Source organism: Penicillium vulpinum (genome assembly GCF_028829585.1).
Source record: "Penicillium vulpinum strain IBT 29486 chromosome Unknown utg000003l_segment0_segment0, whole genome shotgun sequence".
Lineage (NCBI taxonomy): Eukaryota > Fungi > Ascomycota > Eurotiomycetes > Eurotiales > Aspergillaceae > Penicillium > Penicillium vulpinum.
The window spans coordinates 7,659,465-7,678,304 of NW_026643243.1; the positions used below are offsets into that span (position 1 = coordinate 7,659,465).

At 47.4% G+C, this 18,840-nt stretch overlaps 7 protein-coding genes across 7 annotated transcripts; 5 read left to right on the forward strand and 2 right to left on the reverse strand.

Annotated features, from left to right (window-relative positions):
* Positions 1–411: 411 nt before the first annotated feature.
* On the forward strand, positions 412–1,814 carry N7479_007939 (Pyridoxal phosphate-dependent transferase major region subdomain 1; the record flags this gene model as incomplete). Its single annotated transcript, XM_057255633.1, has 2 exons — positions 412–505; positions 556–1,814. The coding sequence occupies 2 exons, from the start codon at positions 412–414 to the stop codon at positions 1,812–1,814; spliced, it is 1,353 nt and encodes a 450-aa protein (XP_057109495.1).
* Positions 1,815–2,589: 775 nt separating this feature from the next.
* On the forward strand, positions 2,590–4,436 carry N7479_007940 (MFS transporter; the record flags this gene model as incomplete). The annotated part of the gene is made up of 4 exons (XM_057255634.1): positions 2,590–2,900; positions 2,961–3,947; positions 4,007–4,138; positions 4,190–4,436. 4 exons carry the CDS (start codon positions 2,590–2,592, stop codon positions 4,434–4,436), a joined length of 1,677 nt encoding a protein of 558 aa, XP_057109496.1.
* Positions 4,437–9,968: 5,532 nt separating this feature from the next.
* On the forward strand, positions 9,969–10,683 carry N7479_007941 (CIA30 family protein; the record flags this gene model as incomplete). Its single annotated transcript, XM_057255635.1, has 2 exons — positions 9,969–10,453; positions 10,503–10,683. 2 exons carry the CDS (start codon positions 9,969–9,971, stop codon positions 10,681–10,683), a joined length of 666 nt encoding a protein of 221 aa, XP_057109497.1.
* Positions 10,684–11,799: 1,116 nt separating this feature from the next.
* Positions 11,800–12,978, forward strand: N7479_007942 (lytic polysaccharide monooxygenase auxiliary activity family 9 protein; the record flags this gene model as incomplete). Its single annotated transcript, XM_057255636.1, has 1 exon — positions 11,800–12,978. The coding sequence occupies one exon, from the start codon at positions 11,800–11,802 to the stop codon at positions 12,976–12,978; it is 1,179 nt and encodes a 392-aa protein (XP_057109498.1).
* A 477-nt stretch (positions 12,979–13,455) lies between these two features.
* N7479_007943 (putative xylosidase/glycosyl hydrolase) lies at positions 13,456–15,012 on the reverse strand (the record flags this gene model as incomplete). The annotated part of the gene is made up of 1 exon (XM_057255637.1): positions 13,456–15,012. One exon carries the CDS (start codon positions 15,010–15,012, stop codon positions 13,456–13,458), a length of 1,557 nt encoding a protein of 518 aa, XP_057109499.1.
* Positions 15,013–15,713: 701 nt separating this feature from the next.
* Positions 15,714–16,799, reverse strand: N7479_007944 (carbon-nitrogen hydrolase family protein; the record flags this gene model as incomplete). Its single annotated transcript, XM_057255638.1, has 4 exons — positions 15,714–15,946; positions 15,975–16,076; positions 16,128–16,567; positions 16,630–16,799. The coding sequence occupies 4 exons, from the start codon at positions 16,797–16,799 to the stop codon at positions 15,714–15,716; spliced, it is 945 nt and encodes a 314-aa protein (XP_057109500.1).
* Positions 16,800–17,379: 580 nt separating this feature from the next.
* Positions 17,380–17,911, forward strand: N7479_007945 (uncharacterized protein; the record flags this gene model as incomplete). The annotated part of the gene is made up of 2 exons (XM_057255639.1): positions 17,380–17,746; positions 17,775–17,911. 2 exons carry the CDS (start codon positions 17,380–17,382, stop codon positions 17,909–17,911), a joined length of 504 nt encoding a protein of 167 aa, XP_057109501.1.
* Positions 17,912–18,840: the final 929 nt, after the last annotated feature.

Below are 18,840 nucleotides of genomic sequence, written 5' to 3' on the forward strand. Positions count from 1 at the left end.
CATAGTAAAATGACCGAGCATTCTGTTGTCGCATATTTTGTATGGAATGCACGGACCCGGAGGGTTAGACAGTAAGCTTGAGGATCACCATGCGGAGTAGCAGCTGAGAGCTTTTGGGGGATATGGGGTCATTATCGGAATCACTGAATAGGGAAATGATCGCGTCGGCAGACATTGGTTGGGCCAATGTTATCCCATCCCATCTATCAGTCCATTTGTTGATCGACAGTCTTATCGTATCACAGGGATATACGAGGTCCACAATAAGGTCTGAGTTTCTGTAAGCGTTGTCGATGTTGTATTTTTCCGTAGCATCAAGTCAGTGGGGAAGAGAAAGCGGGGGATTGCGGGGACATTTGTCGTGTTAAAATAGGATTTTGGAACTGTCACCTTTCAAACATCCAATCCAAGATGTCGCCTCCATGTCAATATGAGCCGACACCATTGGGACATGAAATGCGTCGGCATTTTTCATTTGCCCCTGGTTATCGAAATCTGAATCATGGTAAAGAAACGACTTTTTCTATACGCCAGTTCACATACTTACTACATTAGGGTCCTTCGGAACATCACCTGTCGCTATTCGCAACAAAGCAAATGAATTACGCGATGAATGCGAGGCTACACCATGTCCCTTCATCAAGTACCGTTTCCCCGAACTTTTGGACGCATCCCGGGCTGCCATGAGCGACTTCCTTGGTGTACCGGAGTCCACCATCGTCTTTGTTCCAAATGCGACCACTGGAGTCAATACAGTTATGAGAAATATGGTATGGAATAGTGATGGAAAAGATGAGATTCTTCAGTTGGATATCATATATGGAGCATGTGGCAAGACGACCAATTATGTTTGTGAAGCCAATGAAGACAGGGTTCACACCAGAGAGATTGGCTTCATGCATCCAGTTGACGACTCCCAGATGGTTTCTGCATTTCGAAAAGCGATCGAGACCTCGCGCATGGAAGGTTATCACCCGCGCATTGCTATTTTTGATACAATATCGTCCAACCCGGGTCTACGGCTTCCATTTGAGCAACTTACAGCGCTCTGCCGTTCAGAGGGTGTATTGAGTTTGATTGATGCCGCCCATGGAATTGGACAAATCGATCTAAATCTATCCTCGCTGGACCCGGACTTCCTGGTCAGCAACTGCCATAAATGGCTGTTTACTCCTCGCGGATGTGCCGTGTTTTACGTCCCCGAGCGCAACCAAGGAATGATGCGAAGTACTCTACCAACAAGCCATGGGTTCGTTCCTCGATCGCCTGGGAAAACTTCTTGCAGCACTTCCAAGGAGCCAGTGAGAGAAAAGACAGAATTTGTCTCCAATTTCGAGTTCGTTGGAACAACCGACAACTTTGCGTTCTTAACAGTGCCCGACGCCATCCGGTGGAGACAAATGGTATGCGGGGGTGAGACTAAAATTCGGGATTACTGTATTCAGCTTGCCCATAAAGGTGGACAGACGGTTGCAGATATCCTAGGGACAGTGATTCTCGACAATGCTGCCCATAATTCGACAGACTGCTTTATGGTTAACATCCTCCTTCCTATCAAGAAGCCCACTTTGGGAGATGGGAGTCTGGTCAAACGAAGAAACAACCCGGATATGACCGTGACTGAATGGATGCAGCAGACTATGATCAAGTTATACAACACTTTCATGCCAGTCTTTCCTTTTCAGGGGTCTTGGTGGGTTCGACTCAGTGGGCAAATCTATCTTGAGGCCAGTGACTTTGAATGGGCTGGCTGGACACTGAAAGATCTCTGTGAGAAGCTACAAACGGAAGATGATTACGATAATCATGCATGATCAGTATAACTATATAAGCAAATAGTTTACAAAAGGTCCACTAGCCTTTCCACTAAAACATATATACGAATTGTCATATTCACGTTGGACGATATTTTTATCTTGGTCTACGAAAGCAAAAGAAGCCAGCGAGTAGTTCATTGAAAATTTGTTTATCATATATGTATGTACCTACATCGACTGTGGAACTAACTGGGTCCCGATCTCCGCTCCGACGGCTTCGGCACGGGAAACACGCCAAACCGGTTTCACGTGGTGGGATTCGGTCTGAAAGCAGTGTATAATATAGATATCGTGTCAGTATTGGTTATTTCCCTCCCGAAAATATCAACATATTGAAGAGTTTTTCTTCGCCTGAAACAAAATTGATAACGGCTATGGTCGGTTGTCCTCGGCGGACCACTTCAGACGGTGGTCAGCCACATCTCCGAGTGTAGCCGAATCTGACTTGATTTTTAACTGGTCAATGACTTACACTGCCGGGGTAATATGACTGGATAGTGGATATTTAAAGCATTTAAAGCCACAGCGGAAAACTATGGAGCTTCTAAAAGTGGTTTTTGGCCCTAGTAGAGGTCGCTTTGCGTCAACCAGGGCCCATTTTAAGATGGATTTGGCATTAGGCCGAAGGCCCAGAAGACTAGCAAGGAAAAAATGTGATCAATGGGCCGACCAAAACAGGAACATATACTGCGTTGCCTTCCTCAGCCAGAGCCTTGTATATTCCCACACAAACTTCCAATCTGATCCCCAAAATTTGACATGACAGCATACAATGGATCGTCTCAATCAACATCCAGACAAATATGAGCTAGATATCGACTATCCCACTGACTCTCACAGTCATGAATCTGATGATACAATTGAGGAAATCGACACTCTAGAACTCACCCGCATCAACACATATCGACTCCAACAGAAAACAACTGTAGGCTCTACAAGAGGGCCTACTCCCCGTGATAAATGGCTTCCTATGGGTGCCAACAAAGATTACCCACCTCTGTTGCCGGATTCGGAAGGCTATGTCGTAGAGTTCGATGGAGCCAATGATCCTTTACATCCATACAATTGGTCTACACCTCGGCGGTATGTCCACTGCCATTCCTCCTTATCAATATCAAGATAGACTTGCTAATATCTCAACAGAATAATGCTAGTATGCATCCTATGCTATGGTACTTTCGCCGGATCGTTTACCAGCGCTGTCTTCTCGGCAGCTATTTCCGGCTTCAGCCAAGAGTTTAACACAAGCGCCGAAGTGGGCTCACTTGCAGTGACACTTTATGTCCTTGGATTCGCAGCCGGGCCAACAATTTGGGCACCGGGATCAGAGCTGATCGGCAGACGTTGGCCGCTATCTCTCGGACTTTTCGGATGTGCTATCTTCACCATAGCATGTGCAGTTGCCAAAGATATCCAGACCATCATGATCTGTCGTTTCTTTGCTGGTCTGTTCTCGGCCAGCCCCATTTCAGTCGTCCCCGCTGTGTTTGCAGACTTGTTCAACAATACCCAACGGGGTGCCGTGATGTCGATTTTCTGCATGGCGGTGTTTATCGGGCCCTTTTCGGCACCGTTTGTGGGTGGCTTCATTGCAATGAGCCCTCTGGGCTGGCGATGGACCATGTATATCTCTGCAATGATGGTGTTCCTAGGGTTTGTTCTTGTCTTTGCCTTCCTCGATGAGACTTATGCTCCGGTCATCCTTGTCCGCAAGGCAGCTACTTTACGTCGTCAGACTCGCAATTGGGGCATCCATGCAAAGCAAGATGAAGTGGAAGTGGATCTTAAGGAGCTTCTGCGGAACAACTTTGCCCGGCCCATTGTGATGTTGATCACGGAGCCCATACTGCTTCTGGTCTCATTGTACATCTCCTTCATCTATGGCCTCATCTATGCCTTGTTAGGCGCATACCCTGTTGTCTTCCAAGGTGTTTACGGAATGAGTATGGGCGTCGGCGGACTTGCATTTATTGGCATTATCATCGGTGAACTCCTTGGCGGCGTCTATATCCTCCTGATACAGGGTTCGTATAAGACGAAGCTGGCAGCAAATGGTGACAAGCCTATTCCCGAATGGCGCCTCCCAGCAGCGATTATAGGAGCTGTGGCATTTGCGGGGGGGATGTTTTGGTGAGTACCATCTTTGAAATCCTCAATAATATGTGCTGTTCCGAGCTAATACCAAATAGGTTCGGCTGGACCGGATACACTTCATCCATTCACTGGATGGCTCCTGTAGCTTCAGGGCTACTGACCGGAGCCGGGATCTTCTTGATCTTCCTGCAGTGCTTCAATTATATCGTTGACTGCTATCCTACCTTGTATGTTACCTTATCTATCTTGTGAAAACTAGTCACTGACCTAATTGACAGGGCTGCCTCGACTATTGCTGCGAACACGATCTTACGCTCAGCTGTTGGCTGCTCGTTCCCACTTTTCTCGAAGCAGATGATGGAGAACCTAGGAGTTCAATGGGCGGGCACCATGCTTGGATGTATTGCAATCGTGATGATTCCTATTCCTGTTCTGTTCAAGGTATACGGTCCATGGCTGCGAACGAGAAGTAAATTGGCATGCTCGCCCGTTTATGATGTTGAAAAGAAACCTTATGATGTCTGATAGATATGAATTCATGTAATAGAGTCAATATACCCTAATTTTATTTCGACGCTCAGATCCAGCACCTTCAGAATAAATGGCCCGTAGTATGGATTTTGTCGGCGCAGATACACCAGGATACCGGAGGATTTATTAATCCTAAGTATGCAGTAATATTTCTTATGTAATCAGGACAGTATAAATTGCCAGGAAGTCAATACAGCAATACGGAGAGTTGAAGACCATTGATTGGACCCATACATTTCCACCATACGGAGTAGTCGGACAGTTATGAGCCCGGTTCGCACTGAATAAGACTACTATATCGGCATATAGTACCTAGCAACTTGCTAGAAACTGTCTTATAAACCTCCACGAAGCCACTCCGCAGAAAGTCATCCCTTGTTTCACATCAAAACAACACAGCATCCAGCAATGGAAACAGCATCGATTCTCTCCGCCATGAAGGGCGATAAACTGAAGGATGCACCGCAATGGCTCACCTGGTTTGCGAAGGTGCAGCTATACGCAATGCAAAAAAATGTCTGGGATCACTGCAACCCGGATACCCCGTCAACTGAACGACCTGATACTCTAAAGGAACCGGTACAACCAGAATATCCTGAAGAGGGCACCGAAACAGATCGAAGGAAATGGAGAGACCAAGCAGACGTGTATAAAATGAGCTATACTCGATGGGAGAAGCAAGCAAAGGGACTGAGTGATGTAAATGAATATATCCTCACCTATCTTGACCCAGTACACCACCTCGCACTGATCACATATCGTACACCGTATGATAGACTTGTGTATCTGAAGTCTCGGTTCGCTCGATCGACCGCGTATGAGGAGGAAATCCGAATGAGTTGGAAAGTGTTTGCAATGCAGAAGCCGACTGGAGACATCGACAAGTGGCTTCAAAAGTGGAACTCGCTAAGGGAGCAAGCGGTTAGTCTTAGTATCAAGGACGGAGATGCCAATAGGGACTTCCTGCACGCCGTGAAAGAAGTTCTACCTATATGGTGGCAAGGCAAATACCAGGAAATAGTGATGGAAAAGAAGGTGTACGATACCCGAGATCTCCTTGAATCATTCCGCGCGATGAATCGCGAGATAGGAGCACAGGTGGTGTCATCAACCACTCCTCCAAAAGGCGCTTTCTCGACCTGGCAAGGTCACCAAGAGGCGAAACCGGAAACAAAGCAAGAGAAGCTTCCGTTTGAGAAGAGACACTGCCCTTGTGGTAGCTCACACCCGAAGCATAAAGTTGCTACTTGCTGGCTCCTAAACGAAGCGATTCGGCCAGAAGGGTATACCCTAAACGAAGGGAAACTAGAGAAAGCAAAGAAGAAGTTAGGAAAGGACCACGCTTAGAAGCAATGGGTGGATAAAGTGATAGCTGAAGCTCAGCAAGCTCAGCAAGCACAGGAAAAACCAGCCGAATCCGCCAACCAAGTCAGCTTTGCAACCACTTTTCGAAGCAAGCCAAGTGAAGCTATACAGATTAGCAAGTACGTGCTCTCTGTGGCAAAGGCAGGCGAGCCCTCCCTCCGTGACCGGTGGATTCTTGATACCGGATCAAGTGCGTATATCTGCAATAACCGAGCCCTATTCGTCGACTTCACACCTGATATAATTGACCTAACAACCGGAGATAGTACCACGCAGGTGCTAGGGAGAGGCAAAGTCAGACTTTTAGGGAGACACCCGGTAAAGGGAAGGATAGAGATCACCTTAAGCGACGCTCTATACTCACCAAGTTTCTATACGAGTCTCGTGTCGTACGCGATGCTAAAGAAGAAAGGCGGCCTCTGGTGCCAACGTACAAACTGTATACGGGACCCAAATAATAGACCTGTCGTCTGTGTGAACCTATAGGATCAATTCAATCTCTGGATCTTTGACAAGCCAGGCGAGGCTCCGCCACAACAAGTATATGCTGTGCAGCAAGCACAACGGAAATCAGTGAAGCCACAGGAATCAAGGGCTTCCTCTGAAATTTGGCACCGACGCCTAGCATATATTCAACCGCGGACCGTAGCAAAGCTTGCTACTATGGTAGACGGCGTTGTTCTTGACGATAAAGGAGGAGCAAGCACAGAGCAAGAATCTCTATATCAGACCTGTAAGACAGGAAGTGCTCCGAGGCAGATTTCAAGACGACAAGTTGGACGTACCTTTGGACGTTTTGGAAGGGTGCATTTCGACCTAATTCAGCTGCAGCCAGCCTACAATAAGCACCGCTGGATATCCCACTTCTACCTAGAAGGACCGAGATTCCACTGGATCATGACTCACGAAGTGAAACCTGAATATCAATTGGCCATCAACTAGTTTGTACAACTTGCAAGAAATCAGTGGAAGCTGCCAATCAAGGCCTTCCACTACGACAATGAAGCAGCAGCTGGCAGAGCAGCGGAGTATAGTCTCACAAGCGATGGTATCCTGATATATCACTCCCCCCCAGGGCACTCAGAGATGAATGGGTATACTGAGAGATCAGGTGGAATGATTATCACCCGGATGCGTATGCTCGCCCTCGAAGGGAACCTCCCAAAGGAGCTATAGCCGGAGTTCGCAAGCGCCGCCGTATAGTTATTAAATCGTACACCAACGTATATCGCCGCCGAGAATCGGTGGGTGGTACTATGGGAGGAAGTGAGGAAGGAAGTCGCACCACAGGCGCCGAGGATAAACCTATCAAATATTAGGTTATATGGAAGCTTGGCGTACTGCAGGATTGAGAAGCAAGTACAGTCCGATAAGATAAACCCACGTGCAGAGATTGGCTTCGTGGTGGGATACCTTGCCTCGAATATCTGGAAGATCTAGTTCCCACATAGTGGGAAAGTGAGGTATATCAGGGATACAGTCATTGACGAGACACGAAAATATACCCCTGATTATGAGAAATATCAGCCTATCCCACTACCAGCTATAACGGGACCACAGGAACTCACCGTTAAGGAGGTCGCACAGGTGATAAACCACCAAATTACTAGTCAAGAGGAGACTAGTACGATAGAAGAGAGGACTCAGGATCTACAGGAAGCACAGGAGCCTCAGCAAGTACAGCAGCAAGAGGAGGTTCCGCAGCAAGCAGAGGTCCAAAAGATGACAGTCAACCAACGAGGGACTACCCCAGTCCAGGGGGTGGGTGATAGGTTATATTGGCCGACCCCAGACCCTCCACCACAAGCACTACCAGGTTCCTTTCCGATTGAACAGCCCCTACCACCACTACCAATCACCCCACCGTAGGAGCAAGAGAGGTATACTGGCTCTGGTCAGGGGGTGGATACCGAGGGAGATCAAAGGGACCAGATCCAGCAAGAAGAAGCGGATCTTGAAACCACTGAAGACGAACTAGAGAAGCAACTTCAGGCAGAGCTACTGGCTCCGAGAAGAGAGATAATCGGAGATGTGGATACCAGCAATATACTCAGTGGTAGGCGTAGACGCCAAGTAAGGCAGGAAAAAGACTTCGCCTACGCGACAAGCACCACCCAAGAAGTGGAACCGCCGGCGCTACTCCATGCTTTTGCCGCTGGCTTATACGCTGAGAAACCAGACACTCGCCGCCACCGAGACGACCTCCCACCACCGCCAAAATACTGGAAGGATATGATGAACCACCCATTTCAGGAAGGTTTTCTCGTAGCGATGAGGAAGGAGATCAACTCCCTCTCTGAAAAGGGGACTTTTGAGGTTATTAAGAAACCAAGAGACCGAGGGAAGCAGATTCTCCCTCTTTTATGGGTGTTCTCATACAAATTTGACCAGGACGGGTACCTTTTGAAGCTTAAGGCCCGTATCTGTGTGCGCGGAGACCTTGAAACCATCTCTCACGAGGAAAAGAGAGCTGCTACGCTAGCAGCAAGGACAGCGAGGATGATTTTTGCCTTGGTTGCTGCCTTTGATCTTGACCTAAGACAGAGAGATACTGTCACCGCGTTCCTAAACAGCAAGTTAGACCAAGAGACGTATACGCATATGCCTAAGGGATTTCAAAACCTAGGTAAATGCTGGAAGTTACGTCGCGCGCTATACGGTCTACGGATTTCACCACGACTTTAGCAGCAAGAAGCAGCAAGCGTGCTCCGCAAGCTAGGTCTACAGCAAGTGCCAGAAGACCCATGCGTTTTTATGGGAAAAGGACTACTGGTTTTCTTCTATATAGATGATATCCTAATCGCCAGTCATACCAATGCAAAGGCGCAGGCACAGCAATTAGAGCGAGATCTCGAAGCACACTGGGAACTGACCGATCATGGAGAAGCAGCATGGTTCCTAAACATACGAATCATTCGAGACCGGCAACAAAAGAAGCTCTGGTTATATCAAGATAGCTATGTGACAAGCATTGCTACCCGATATCACTTGACAGAAAGGGCACCAGTCTATACTCCACTGCCGGTTGAGGAATTGACCCCTTTTCAGGGGGTGGCAACGCCAAAGGAAATCCTGCTATACCAGCAAAAGGTGGGCTCAGCAGGGTATACCACCATTATCACTAGGCCCGACGCTGCAAAGGCGACCGCGAAGCTCGCGCAATTTCTCACGAACCCCGGTCCACAGCACCAGCAAGCAGCTGATCGAGTCATCACCTACCTCTACTCCACCCGGAACCTAGCGATTGAGTACGGAACAGCCAATACTGGGACCGACTCGGTGCAGTTTGCAAGTGACGCTTCGTATGGAGACCACCCGGATAGAAAAAGCTCAGCTGGGTATATCTGTCAAGCATACGGCGGTCCAATTGACTGGAAAGCAAGCAAGCAACCCACAGTGACAACGTCAACCACAGAAGCAGAGCTACTCGGCCTATCGGAGGCAGGAAAGCAGCTCCAATGGTGGCGCCGATTGCTTCAAAACCTCGCCTTTACTCCGTCACACCACCTGACAATCGACTGTGATAACGAGAGGACTATCAGCTTATTGACAAGCGAGGACACAGCTTTTGAAACGAAGCTTCGACATGTCGATATTCACCACCATTGGCTCCGCCAGGAAGTCCAACAGGGTCGAATACGGGTGCGCTGGGTGCCTACAGCAAGCATGGTTGCTGATGGCCTCACCAAATTGCTCACTCGGCAAAAGCATGAGAGCTTCGTGCGACTGCTCAACATGGTTGATATAGGCCATCTTATAGACTAGGAATTACAAGATGATACAGCGATCTCAGCAAGCATACTGGGACCGCTGAGGGGGTGTGTCGGCGCAGATACACCAGGATACCGGAGGATTTATTAATCCTAAGTATGCAGTAATATTTCTTATGTAATCAGGACAGTATAAATTGCCAGGAAGTCAATACAGCAATACGGAGAGTTGAAGACCATTGATTGGACCCATACATTTCCACCATACGGAGTAGTCGGACAGATTTATACGGCCTTGTTTGCCAGGCCGCTAGATTTTGTTTATCGCTTAACTATAAATGACGTCATCAGAAAAATGAACCAGCCGATCTATCGATCGATCGGATTGCAGTTCGCAGTCGGCGATTCACACTGTTCAACCGTCTTCCTGTCAGCACCTTTTGCATTCACGATGGAATATCCTACCAACCAATTACTTTTCGGTCCGGATTGGGACCTCAATCACTGGACCGCCTCTGACGACCGCGTACGCGGTGGATCATCTGTGTCGAATCTTAAGCCTATCGCGGAAGGGGTGATTTTCCACGGCAACCTCGACATTGAGACACTCGGCGGCGCAGGTTTTGCGTCACAACGTACGGTCGGAGACGAGCAAATATGGGACCTTGGCGGACACGACGGCATTGAGATACACACTGTTCCATTGGACGGAAACCGGTACACTTTCTCCCTGACAGACGAAATCCCACAACGGAGGCCAGATGGCCGTGAACAGAGTGCTCTTGTCTGGGAATATGATTTTTCCGCGAGCGAGACAGGCGGCAAAGTGCGTATGGCATGGAAGGATCTGAAACCAACATATCGAGGGAAGCCAGTAGAAGATGCGAGGCCGTTGGATTTGACGCATATAAGGAGGTTTCGGATCATGATTCGAAGGTAAGCTTCACACCAAGGGAGGATAGAACATGGGTGCTAATTTTTTTAGTTTCTTTGGAGCACAAAAAGGCAACTTTAGTCTCAAGATTCAATCGATCGGAGTGTTCCGCGAGAGGTACATTGATAATGCTAGTCTCGCGAAGGAGTCGACGGAATATGGAGATGAGAAAATGGGATTTGATGAGACTCGAGAAAATAAGAGATGGCTTCCTAGTTGTTGCCCATCTTGATCTCATGGTCAACTTTGAAGATCCCAAAAAGGAGAGGGGGAATATCAAGAAGATACTTGTTTCTTTGCAATTCCTGCTGAATGAACGAAACAGAAGAAAGCGTGGAAATTGCATGCCCAAGTGCCATAATACATCCATACATGTTCTTCATTGAACAAAAAATTTATCCGATCATCTGTTTTGGTTTGCGAGCCGATGCGTACGGGTAATCCGTGGATTAAAAATCAACTTGAATAATATCTAAGACTAGATAACTAGTTATGTACTCCGTACGGAGTATTGTCAAACGACTTGGCAACCAATCTTTTGATGTTCCGACACAGCAGTGGGGTGCATTTATGAAGGGGGTGTATTCGCCTGTGCATTTAGCCTTATGCACTCTATTCTATGATGTTTGGCTCCACCTTCCCCTGACAGCGCTAATGTCTCCACGTCTAATTATTTCCTGCCCTTCCACAGTTAGTATGGAGTAGCCTTACCAGCTAAGCTGGTGATGTTTCCCTAAATGTTTGGGCCGAGAGGCGTAGTCCTGCGCCTCTTCTCCACCCGCAGTTTTTTCCAAGGCAAATCAAATTGTTGTTAGCGAGTTATGCGGCAAAAAGCGAAGCTCCTTACCCGCACCATTGATCAACCACAGGATCTCCAACAAAAAATTGGAGTTTGCACTTTGCATTTAGCGCGAACTAGGACCATTAACAGACACTGGTGGTCGATTAATATTGGGTATCGCACTGTTTCAGTTCGATCCCTGCCAAGATTATGGATATATGCCCAGTCTCATCAAAGTACCAAGCGTTTCAGATTGAACCAAATCTGACAGATTTTCCCAGCGAAGCAAGACGAGCCTAGCGATCTATCTAGCTCATTGCCGCTTCAAGCAGGACTCGGTAAAATTTTCCTCTCCCGAAAATGGAGACCCCAAAGTAATAAATACCGAACCCGCACTCCTATGAGATAGCGAGAGAGTCCTTTCATTCGGTATTGTATTCATTCTTTTCTTCTCCCTTTGGTTTATTCTTGGAATCTCGATCCTGGTGATTGAGACCGCTACCCTCTTTTATTACTTTCTCACTTGAAACTTGTATACTACTTTTGCTATTTCAAACCATCTTCACCATGAAGTCCATTCAGCTTGCTCTCGCCCTCGCGGCAGCTACCATCCCAAGCGTTTCCGCGCACTATTTCTTCCCTACCCTCATCGTGAATGGGAATGAGACCGAATACTATGAGTATGTGCGCGAGGACACTCAAAACTTTATGCCATACAAGGGGAACTACGGAAGTAATGACTTCCGTTGCAACACGGGTTCAGATCCGTTTGCCCAGGAGACGGATGTCTATAAGGTCAAATCCGGTGATACAATTGGATTTGGTACCGACTTTGGCGCTAAAATTGAGCTTCCTGGTCCCATGCAGGTCTATCTGTCCAAAGCACCTGGCAGCGTCAAGGATTACGATGGCTCGGGCGACTGGTTCAAGATCTACGAGCTTGGTCCCACATCCTTTGGCAGTGACGGAATTCAATGGGGCGTGACGGGCAAGAACCAATTCAACTTCACCCTTCCCAAGGAAACGCCCGCTGGTCAGTACCTTGTTCGCATTGAACATATTGCGCTGCACGGAGCTGGCGAATTTGGCGGTGCTGAATTCTACTTCAACTGTGCCCATATTGAGGTTGAGAGTGACAGCACGGCTGTTCCTGGCCCTACTGTTAAGATTCCTGGCGTTTATGATGGTAATGAGCCCGGAATTCTCTTCTATATGTACCGCCCCTATTTCACAAATTACACTATGCCGGGACCTCGTGTATGGCCTGATGGCGCCAATGCCAATGTTACCGCCCAGGGTGTGAGCGTTGCACCCACCACAGCTTGGTCTGCAATGGCCGTGACAAATTATCCCTCTTCGTCCGTCACCTACAGCTCCGCTGCATCCAGCACCCCGGCTACTGTGGCACCATCATCAACTCCTCTCGTTTCTTCCAAAGGACCCCACCACACACACCGTCCTAGCCACAACCACCATGTTTCCATATCCGAACTGCCCTTGACAACCAGCATCCCTGTCCAGAGCAGCAGCTCTGTGGGTGATGATGAGGCTGTTGAGATTACCTTGCCCACCCAAACTACCATTGCCGTGGAAGCGTCAAGCGCCAGCACCTCTTGTGAGCAACGGCCCACTGTCACCTCTACAGTAACCGAGACCACAACTTTCCCCGTTCCTACACCCACTATGACCAAGTGTGCATCTGATGTGGTCGTCATTGTGACCACCACGACCACCATCACAGTGTAGACTAGTCCATGGATTTCCTAGTAGCGATGGCAGCTGCGCAGTATCAGGGAGAAGTAATTTTCCCCACTATAATTTTCCGTGGTCAACTCTCACATTTTGTCTCATTACACCATTCTTCCTTGTAGCACAAGTTGAAGTTGGAACTTGGAAGGACTTGGATAGAGAACCAAGGGGTGGGCTTTATATAATTACTTTCAGCTAGCGCTTATGTCTCTACTTAACTGGCAATGTTGGTATTCATGGTAGTGATCCCCATTGTAATTACTTATTCTCTTACCCGAAAATAGAAATTGCTCATGGCAAGAGGCATTAGCGGCGCTATCTTTAATTCAGAGCAATAAAAAGTTTATTGCTAGAATTCGACATCATAACGGGCTAAGCTAAACAATTGTTCATAACAGACAGGAAGACTAGACATCAAAGGTAGAACTGACATCACCTCATACCACAACAACAGAAATCCAATACATAAAATTCCTAGACAGCCTCCATCGTAAAACTAGAAACTGTTACCTTCCCTCCAAGTGATTTAGTCGCAAAGTTGAAGATACCATATCGATGGCCCATAAAGAACTCCCATTTCGTACCCATGGTGAATACGGAACCAATGTTGGTGAAACTGTGGCCATTGGTGGAGTATGAAAACTGCACCGCCAGATCTGACGTGGGGCTGAAGTTGCCGTGAGCACGGAGATAAATCGAGCCCGAGCTGCCGATATTTTCTGATGCTTCTAGAGAGCCCACATCGACGGTTGACCAGCTACCATCAGCAATGGTCATCTTCAGGTCGGTCCAAACACCGACCACCTTGTTGTCACCATTGTTGATAATTCCCACCCATGCAGAGAGGTCTCTGAAGATTGCAAGACCCGCACGGTCACCAGAATGCATGTCACTGATGTCGAGCTTGATTGTGGCCGCACTGCTGGGCCCGAGAGCACGATGGGTGAGAGTGTTTTGAGCGTGATATAGATCATTGGTGACAGTAGCTGTGTGGAGAATCAATTTGTTGTTCACGCTGTAAGCATTTGTGTTTGGGTTGTGATTCCATTCCCATTGTGGACTTAAGCTAGTGCCCGAAAAGGAGTCTGTGTAGCTTAGACTTTTTTGAGGCACTGTGGCCAAAGGCACTGTCACACTTTTTGGCCATGAATTCAAGTCGGGAAGCCTAGGAAACCCGCTGGAAGGGAATTCAATGGGCGCCAGCACTGGGACACGGCCTCCTGGATATGAGTCGCAGAATGCCATATAATACCAATTGCCATTTGGGTCGTCCACAATTCCACCTTGATGAGCACGGCCACCAACTTCGGATGGACAAGATGGAGCATTTGCTAGGATAGCAGACTCATAGGGCCCCCAGATGCTGCTAGACTTCAGCACGTACTCAATGGCGGTACTAGGATCAACATTTAGAATATAGTAGGTTTCATCCACCTTATACAAACGACTTCCCTCAGCGTAGACGTCATATGTATGGACAACTTCACTGCTAACCTGGCTCTTCAGATCGGTGGATAGTTGAGCCACCTCGATATTGGTGCCCCCAAAGGCAACATACGGCGTTCCATCATCGTCAAAGAGGAGGCCACAGTCATAGTAGCACTTATCGGAAAATTCAACCAACTGCGTCCAAGGTCCTTTTGCACTTGGGGCAGTATAAATATAGGTTTTGCTGTACTCAACGCACCCAACCCAAAACCACCGCCCATCGCTTGGTCGCACACGAAGTGTGGAAGCAAAAACTCCCTTCACATATGCGGATCCACCATCCTCCAGGGAATACTTAGATCCCCAATCCAAACTGGGAACGCTATGCCCAATGTATTCCCAGTTGACTAGGTCTTTACTTGATAAGATCGGAGCACCCGGGGAATAATGCATTGTAGAAGCAGAATAGTAGAATGTGTCATTCACCCGGAACACATCTAAGTCTGCAAGGTCTTCCCACAGAATAGGTTGCTGTGTAAGGGTTGTATCACAGAAGCCAATGCCGGCGAGAGCAGCGATCCCAATGATCAATGGCGACAACATAGCGTAGGAACCAAAAGCGTGTGTCAAGTGAATTGATCTGAAAAATGTAATCAGTAGTAAAGGATGCTGTTCATGACCTCGAGAGTTCAATGGTTTATATAGACATGAAACAACATGATTAAATTTGAATACATATCCGTACCCCTCTCTTCTTTCTAGATGAAGACATCAACGGCTAAATCGCCATGTCTTCAGCGATCTTTATCCATTTACAAAGAGTCTGCGAAGTAGTCCTGTCAGCTCTCAATTTTGCCAAAACCCCAAAGATACATTAGACAGATTTACAGTCAAAGGCATGACTTTCTCACGTCATTACCCGCCCCGTAGGAAATTTTCCAATCTCAGCAAGGCAATCGGACGATCAATTAATATAAAGCGTTCGGAGGCCGGGTGGGGTTCCAAGAAGACCCTGGCGCTAACTTAATTCCACCCGTCCGTGGAACAACATCTAGGGGTATAGCGTCAGGTCCTCCTACATCCTTGTCCATGTATTCATGTATTCCCAACCATGAATTTGTCAAAATTCACGCACTTCCTAGTCTTCTAGTTGGTTATAATTGCTTTCACCGTCTGCGGGGGAAAACATACAAAGTATGTAGTGCTATATATATACAGAGGTTGAATTATCCATTAATATCACAAAACTTTGAAGTCTTTGTTGAATTTTTCATATGATTTATGGAATTATAATCTATTGCGAGCTACTCCACAGTTGCAGCATCTGTGCCAGTATCAGTCACCATCTTTTTCACTTCCTTGCACACATTAAGCTGCATAAGATCCGGGCGACTATAGTGACCTGTAGCATCTGCAAAAATCTTGCTCGCCATAATTTGATTCATGTCAAGGTCTGCATAGATGATGCTCTCAGTAGTGCTGCCAACGGGCTCAGTCAATCTCCTCCCATCAGGACCAAAGATCGCAGAGCTGCCTCCTCCCGGGGAACATCAACATTCCCTTACTTGTGTTCATTGCCTTCACACCATTTTCAGTAATTACGGCTGTGCAGTGGAGAACAAAACTCTGCGACTCTATAGCGCATGTCTGTGACAAACTCTGACAACCTAGAAAGTATGTCAGCATGCGTATTAGGAGCATAGGATGCATTGATTAACCTTCGGCAGACATAGACCAGAGATCAGTTTTTCCTGTATGAGGAGTCAGGCTCGGCCATGCAGAGACGTGAATATCCTCTCTCTGCGAAATCATGAAATACTTCAGCAGTGGCTGGATGTGCTCCCAGCAAGACAGAGCCCCGACACGTCCGAAGGGCAACTCCACAACACTGGAGAAACATTCTCCGGAGGCATCTCCAAAAACGGTGCGCTCCATGTGGGTAGGCTTCATCTTTCGCCGGTGCGACTTAATCTCTCCGTCGACGCCAATTATTACTTGGGCGATATAGAGTGAGTTGTTATCGTTTTCGGAAAAGCCAAGTGATACTGCGATCGAATAGCTCCTAGCACATGCTTGAATTTGGTGCATCTCTGGAGAATCGAGGGTAATGGAGTTCTTGATGTATGCCACATTTAACTCGACGTCGAGAAGTCGGCTCCTGGGACGATTAGTTGCTACATACTACACAAGGTGCATTGTAAAAATGTCGATTGAACGTACCAAATCCAACATGGATATCCAGGAATCCAGCACTCTGGAAAGGCAATTAATTGTGCACCATTCTGGGCAGCGTCTGCGATGAGGTGGCAGGTCTTTACTACACCAGCGGCTAGATCTAGCCACTCTGGCTCAGCCTGCGTAACTGCTACACGAGTCGTTTTTGACGACATTGTGAAAATGACCTTCTAGTAGAAAACAAACGAAGCATTGAATATATCGGGTAAGAGCATGTTTACATTCTTTTCTGTCCCTTTACCCTCTCATTCTCCAAGCGTGCAGAAACAGTGCCCCGCATTTATTTTCCCACCATTTATATACTAACACATGTACATGTAACTATTGAATTTTAGTACTTAACAATTTTTGACTAAGTAAACTGTGCATCCATGGAGAATAACTGGGCATAATCCGAGCAAAGTGGAAGGCCAGGTGTGTCCAATAGTACGAGATTCAATTACCCTTGGCTCATAGGGGAAAAACGCCTAGGATGACGGCCAGGATCCTCAATAGACAGGTATGCCCTTAAATAATCCGCGAACACCTTCTAGGCCTCAAAGATGGACGTATCACTGTGAATATGAATTCATTGACCCGAAAACGCGCCTTCGGGGAACCTACGAGTATGACGTAATTCATCGAACGCCCCAGAGCTCCAGGCTTTGCCATCACATAGTTGTCTGATGTCTCCTGGGGTCTACATCAGATTCATCATTTTCAACTCATAATCCTCGATTCAATCAGATGTAAAAAATGTCTCAGAAATTTATTGCCGAACTTCCACTTTCTTCCTCCGAAATAATATATCCAAACTCTCCGTTTTACAGACCAGAGAGTTCCACTTGGGCTCTTCAGAAAGATTTAAAGCCTAAGATCATCGCTCGGCCCTGCACGCCTTCGTCTCTGGCAGCTTTGCTTTCTTTTTTATCAAACTCTAATCTGGATTGGGCGGTCCGAAGTACTGGGGTGGGGTCCTCATCTGCCAGCGATGTGCTGATCTCGTTGTCTGCTTTTGATCAATTCGAATACAATGCAGAAGATCAGACTGTGATTATTGGTGCAGGGCAAAGTTGGGGACAAGTTGATCGCAAAATCGAGGAAAGTGCCCCGGGCCATGCTGGTATGTCCAATCTTTCTGCTCTATATAGTGCAAAAGGTTAAACGACAACCACAGTGGTTGGCGCTCGTTGCACATACGTTGGAGTTGGCGGGTCCATTCTTGCAGGTGGAATATCGTGGTTGTCTTCTGAAAAAGGTCTTGCTACCGACCCGCACAACATGCTAGACGCAAAGGTCGCCTTGACGGACGGTAGAATTTTGTGGGCATCTACTGAGCCAGAACTACTTTGGGCATTGAGAGGTGGCGGTGGAAGTTTTGGAGGTCAGGCAAGATCCACGCATTGGTATACATGGACTGTCTGCTGATTTCAAATATACAGTACTGATAGAGGTCAAACTGCGAGTATACCCCTACCCGGACAAAATATATTCTGGCCAAATATCATATCCAAGATCGGCATTTTCTGTCGTCGCGAAGGCCATTTCAAAGTTCACCGCAGAGTGCAAGGACCCAAAGATGGCGATGCATATCTTTCCTCTCGACCTTAGCCAAGGCCATTATGTGGGGGACACTCCAAAACCAGGTATTGGTCTTCAGGTCTTTGACGCACATGGGGAAAAACATGGGAGAAGTGCAGAGGGGTTTGGTTGGGCTTTGGATATTGAAGGTGCCATTGATGGAACCAGCTCCATGACAATTCGAGAGTGCAACCGAATTTGGGGTAAACTCACAATCCCGATGGAGTGTTATGAATGAGCTAACATCAAAACAAAGATGGCCTTGAAGCTGCCAAAGGAAAAACTGCAAACTTCCAGTCCTGCCTCGTTATTTCCGACATCGATGAACAACTAATTTCGAGGGCGTGGCACTGGATTGAGAGTTTGACCCTAAAGGATCCATCTCTTTGTCTTGGTGGGACATATGTTTTGATAGAATTCATGCAAAAGGTATGCAGTGATAGGTTACTCAAACACGGAAACTGCGTTTGCTGATCCGGTTTTATTTCATGGTTTTAGCCAGCTTTTCATTCGGTAGACCCAATGCTGCGAGCCTGGCCGGGCACGAGCGGTCAGTCTGTCTTGCAACTCGGAACTGGTGCCCCAAGAAGTTCTAGAGAAAGCAGAGAGCTAGCATACAGGGAGCTTCGAGCGGCA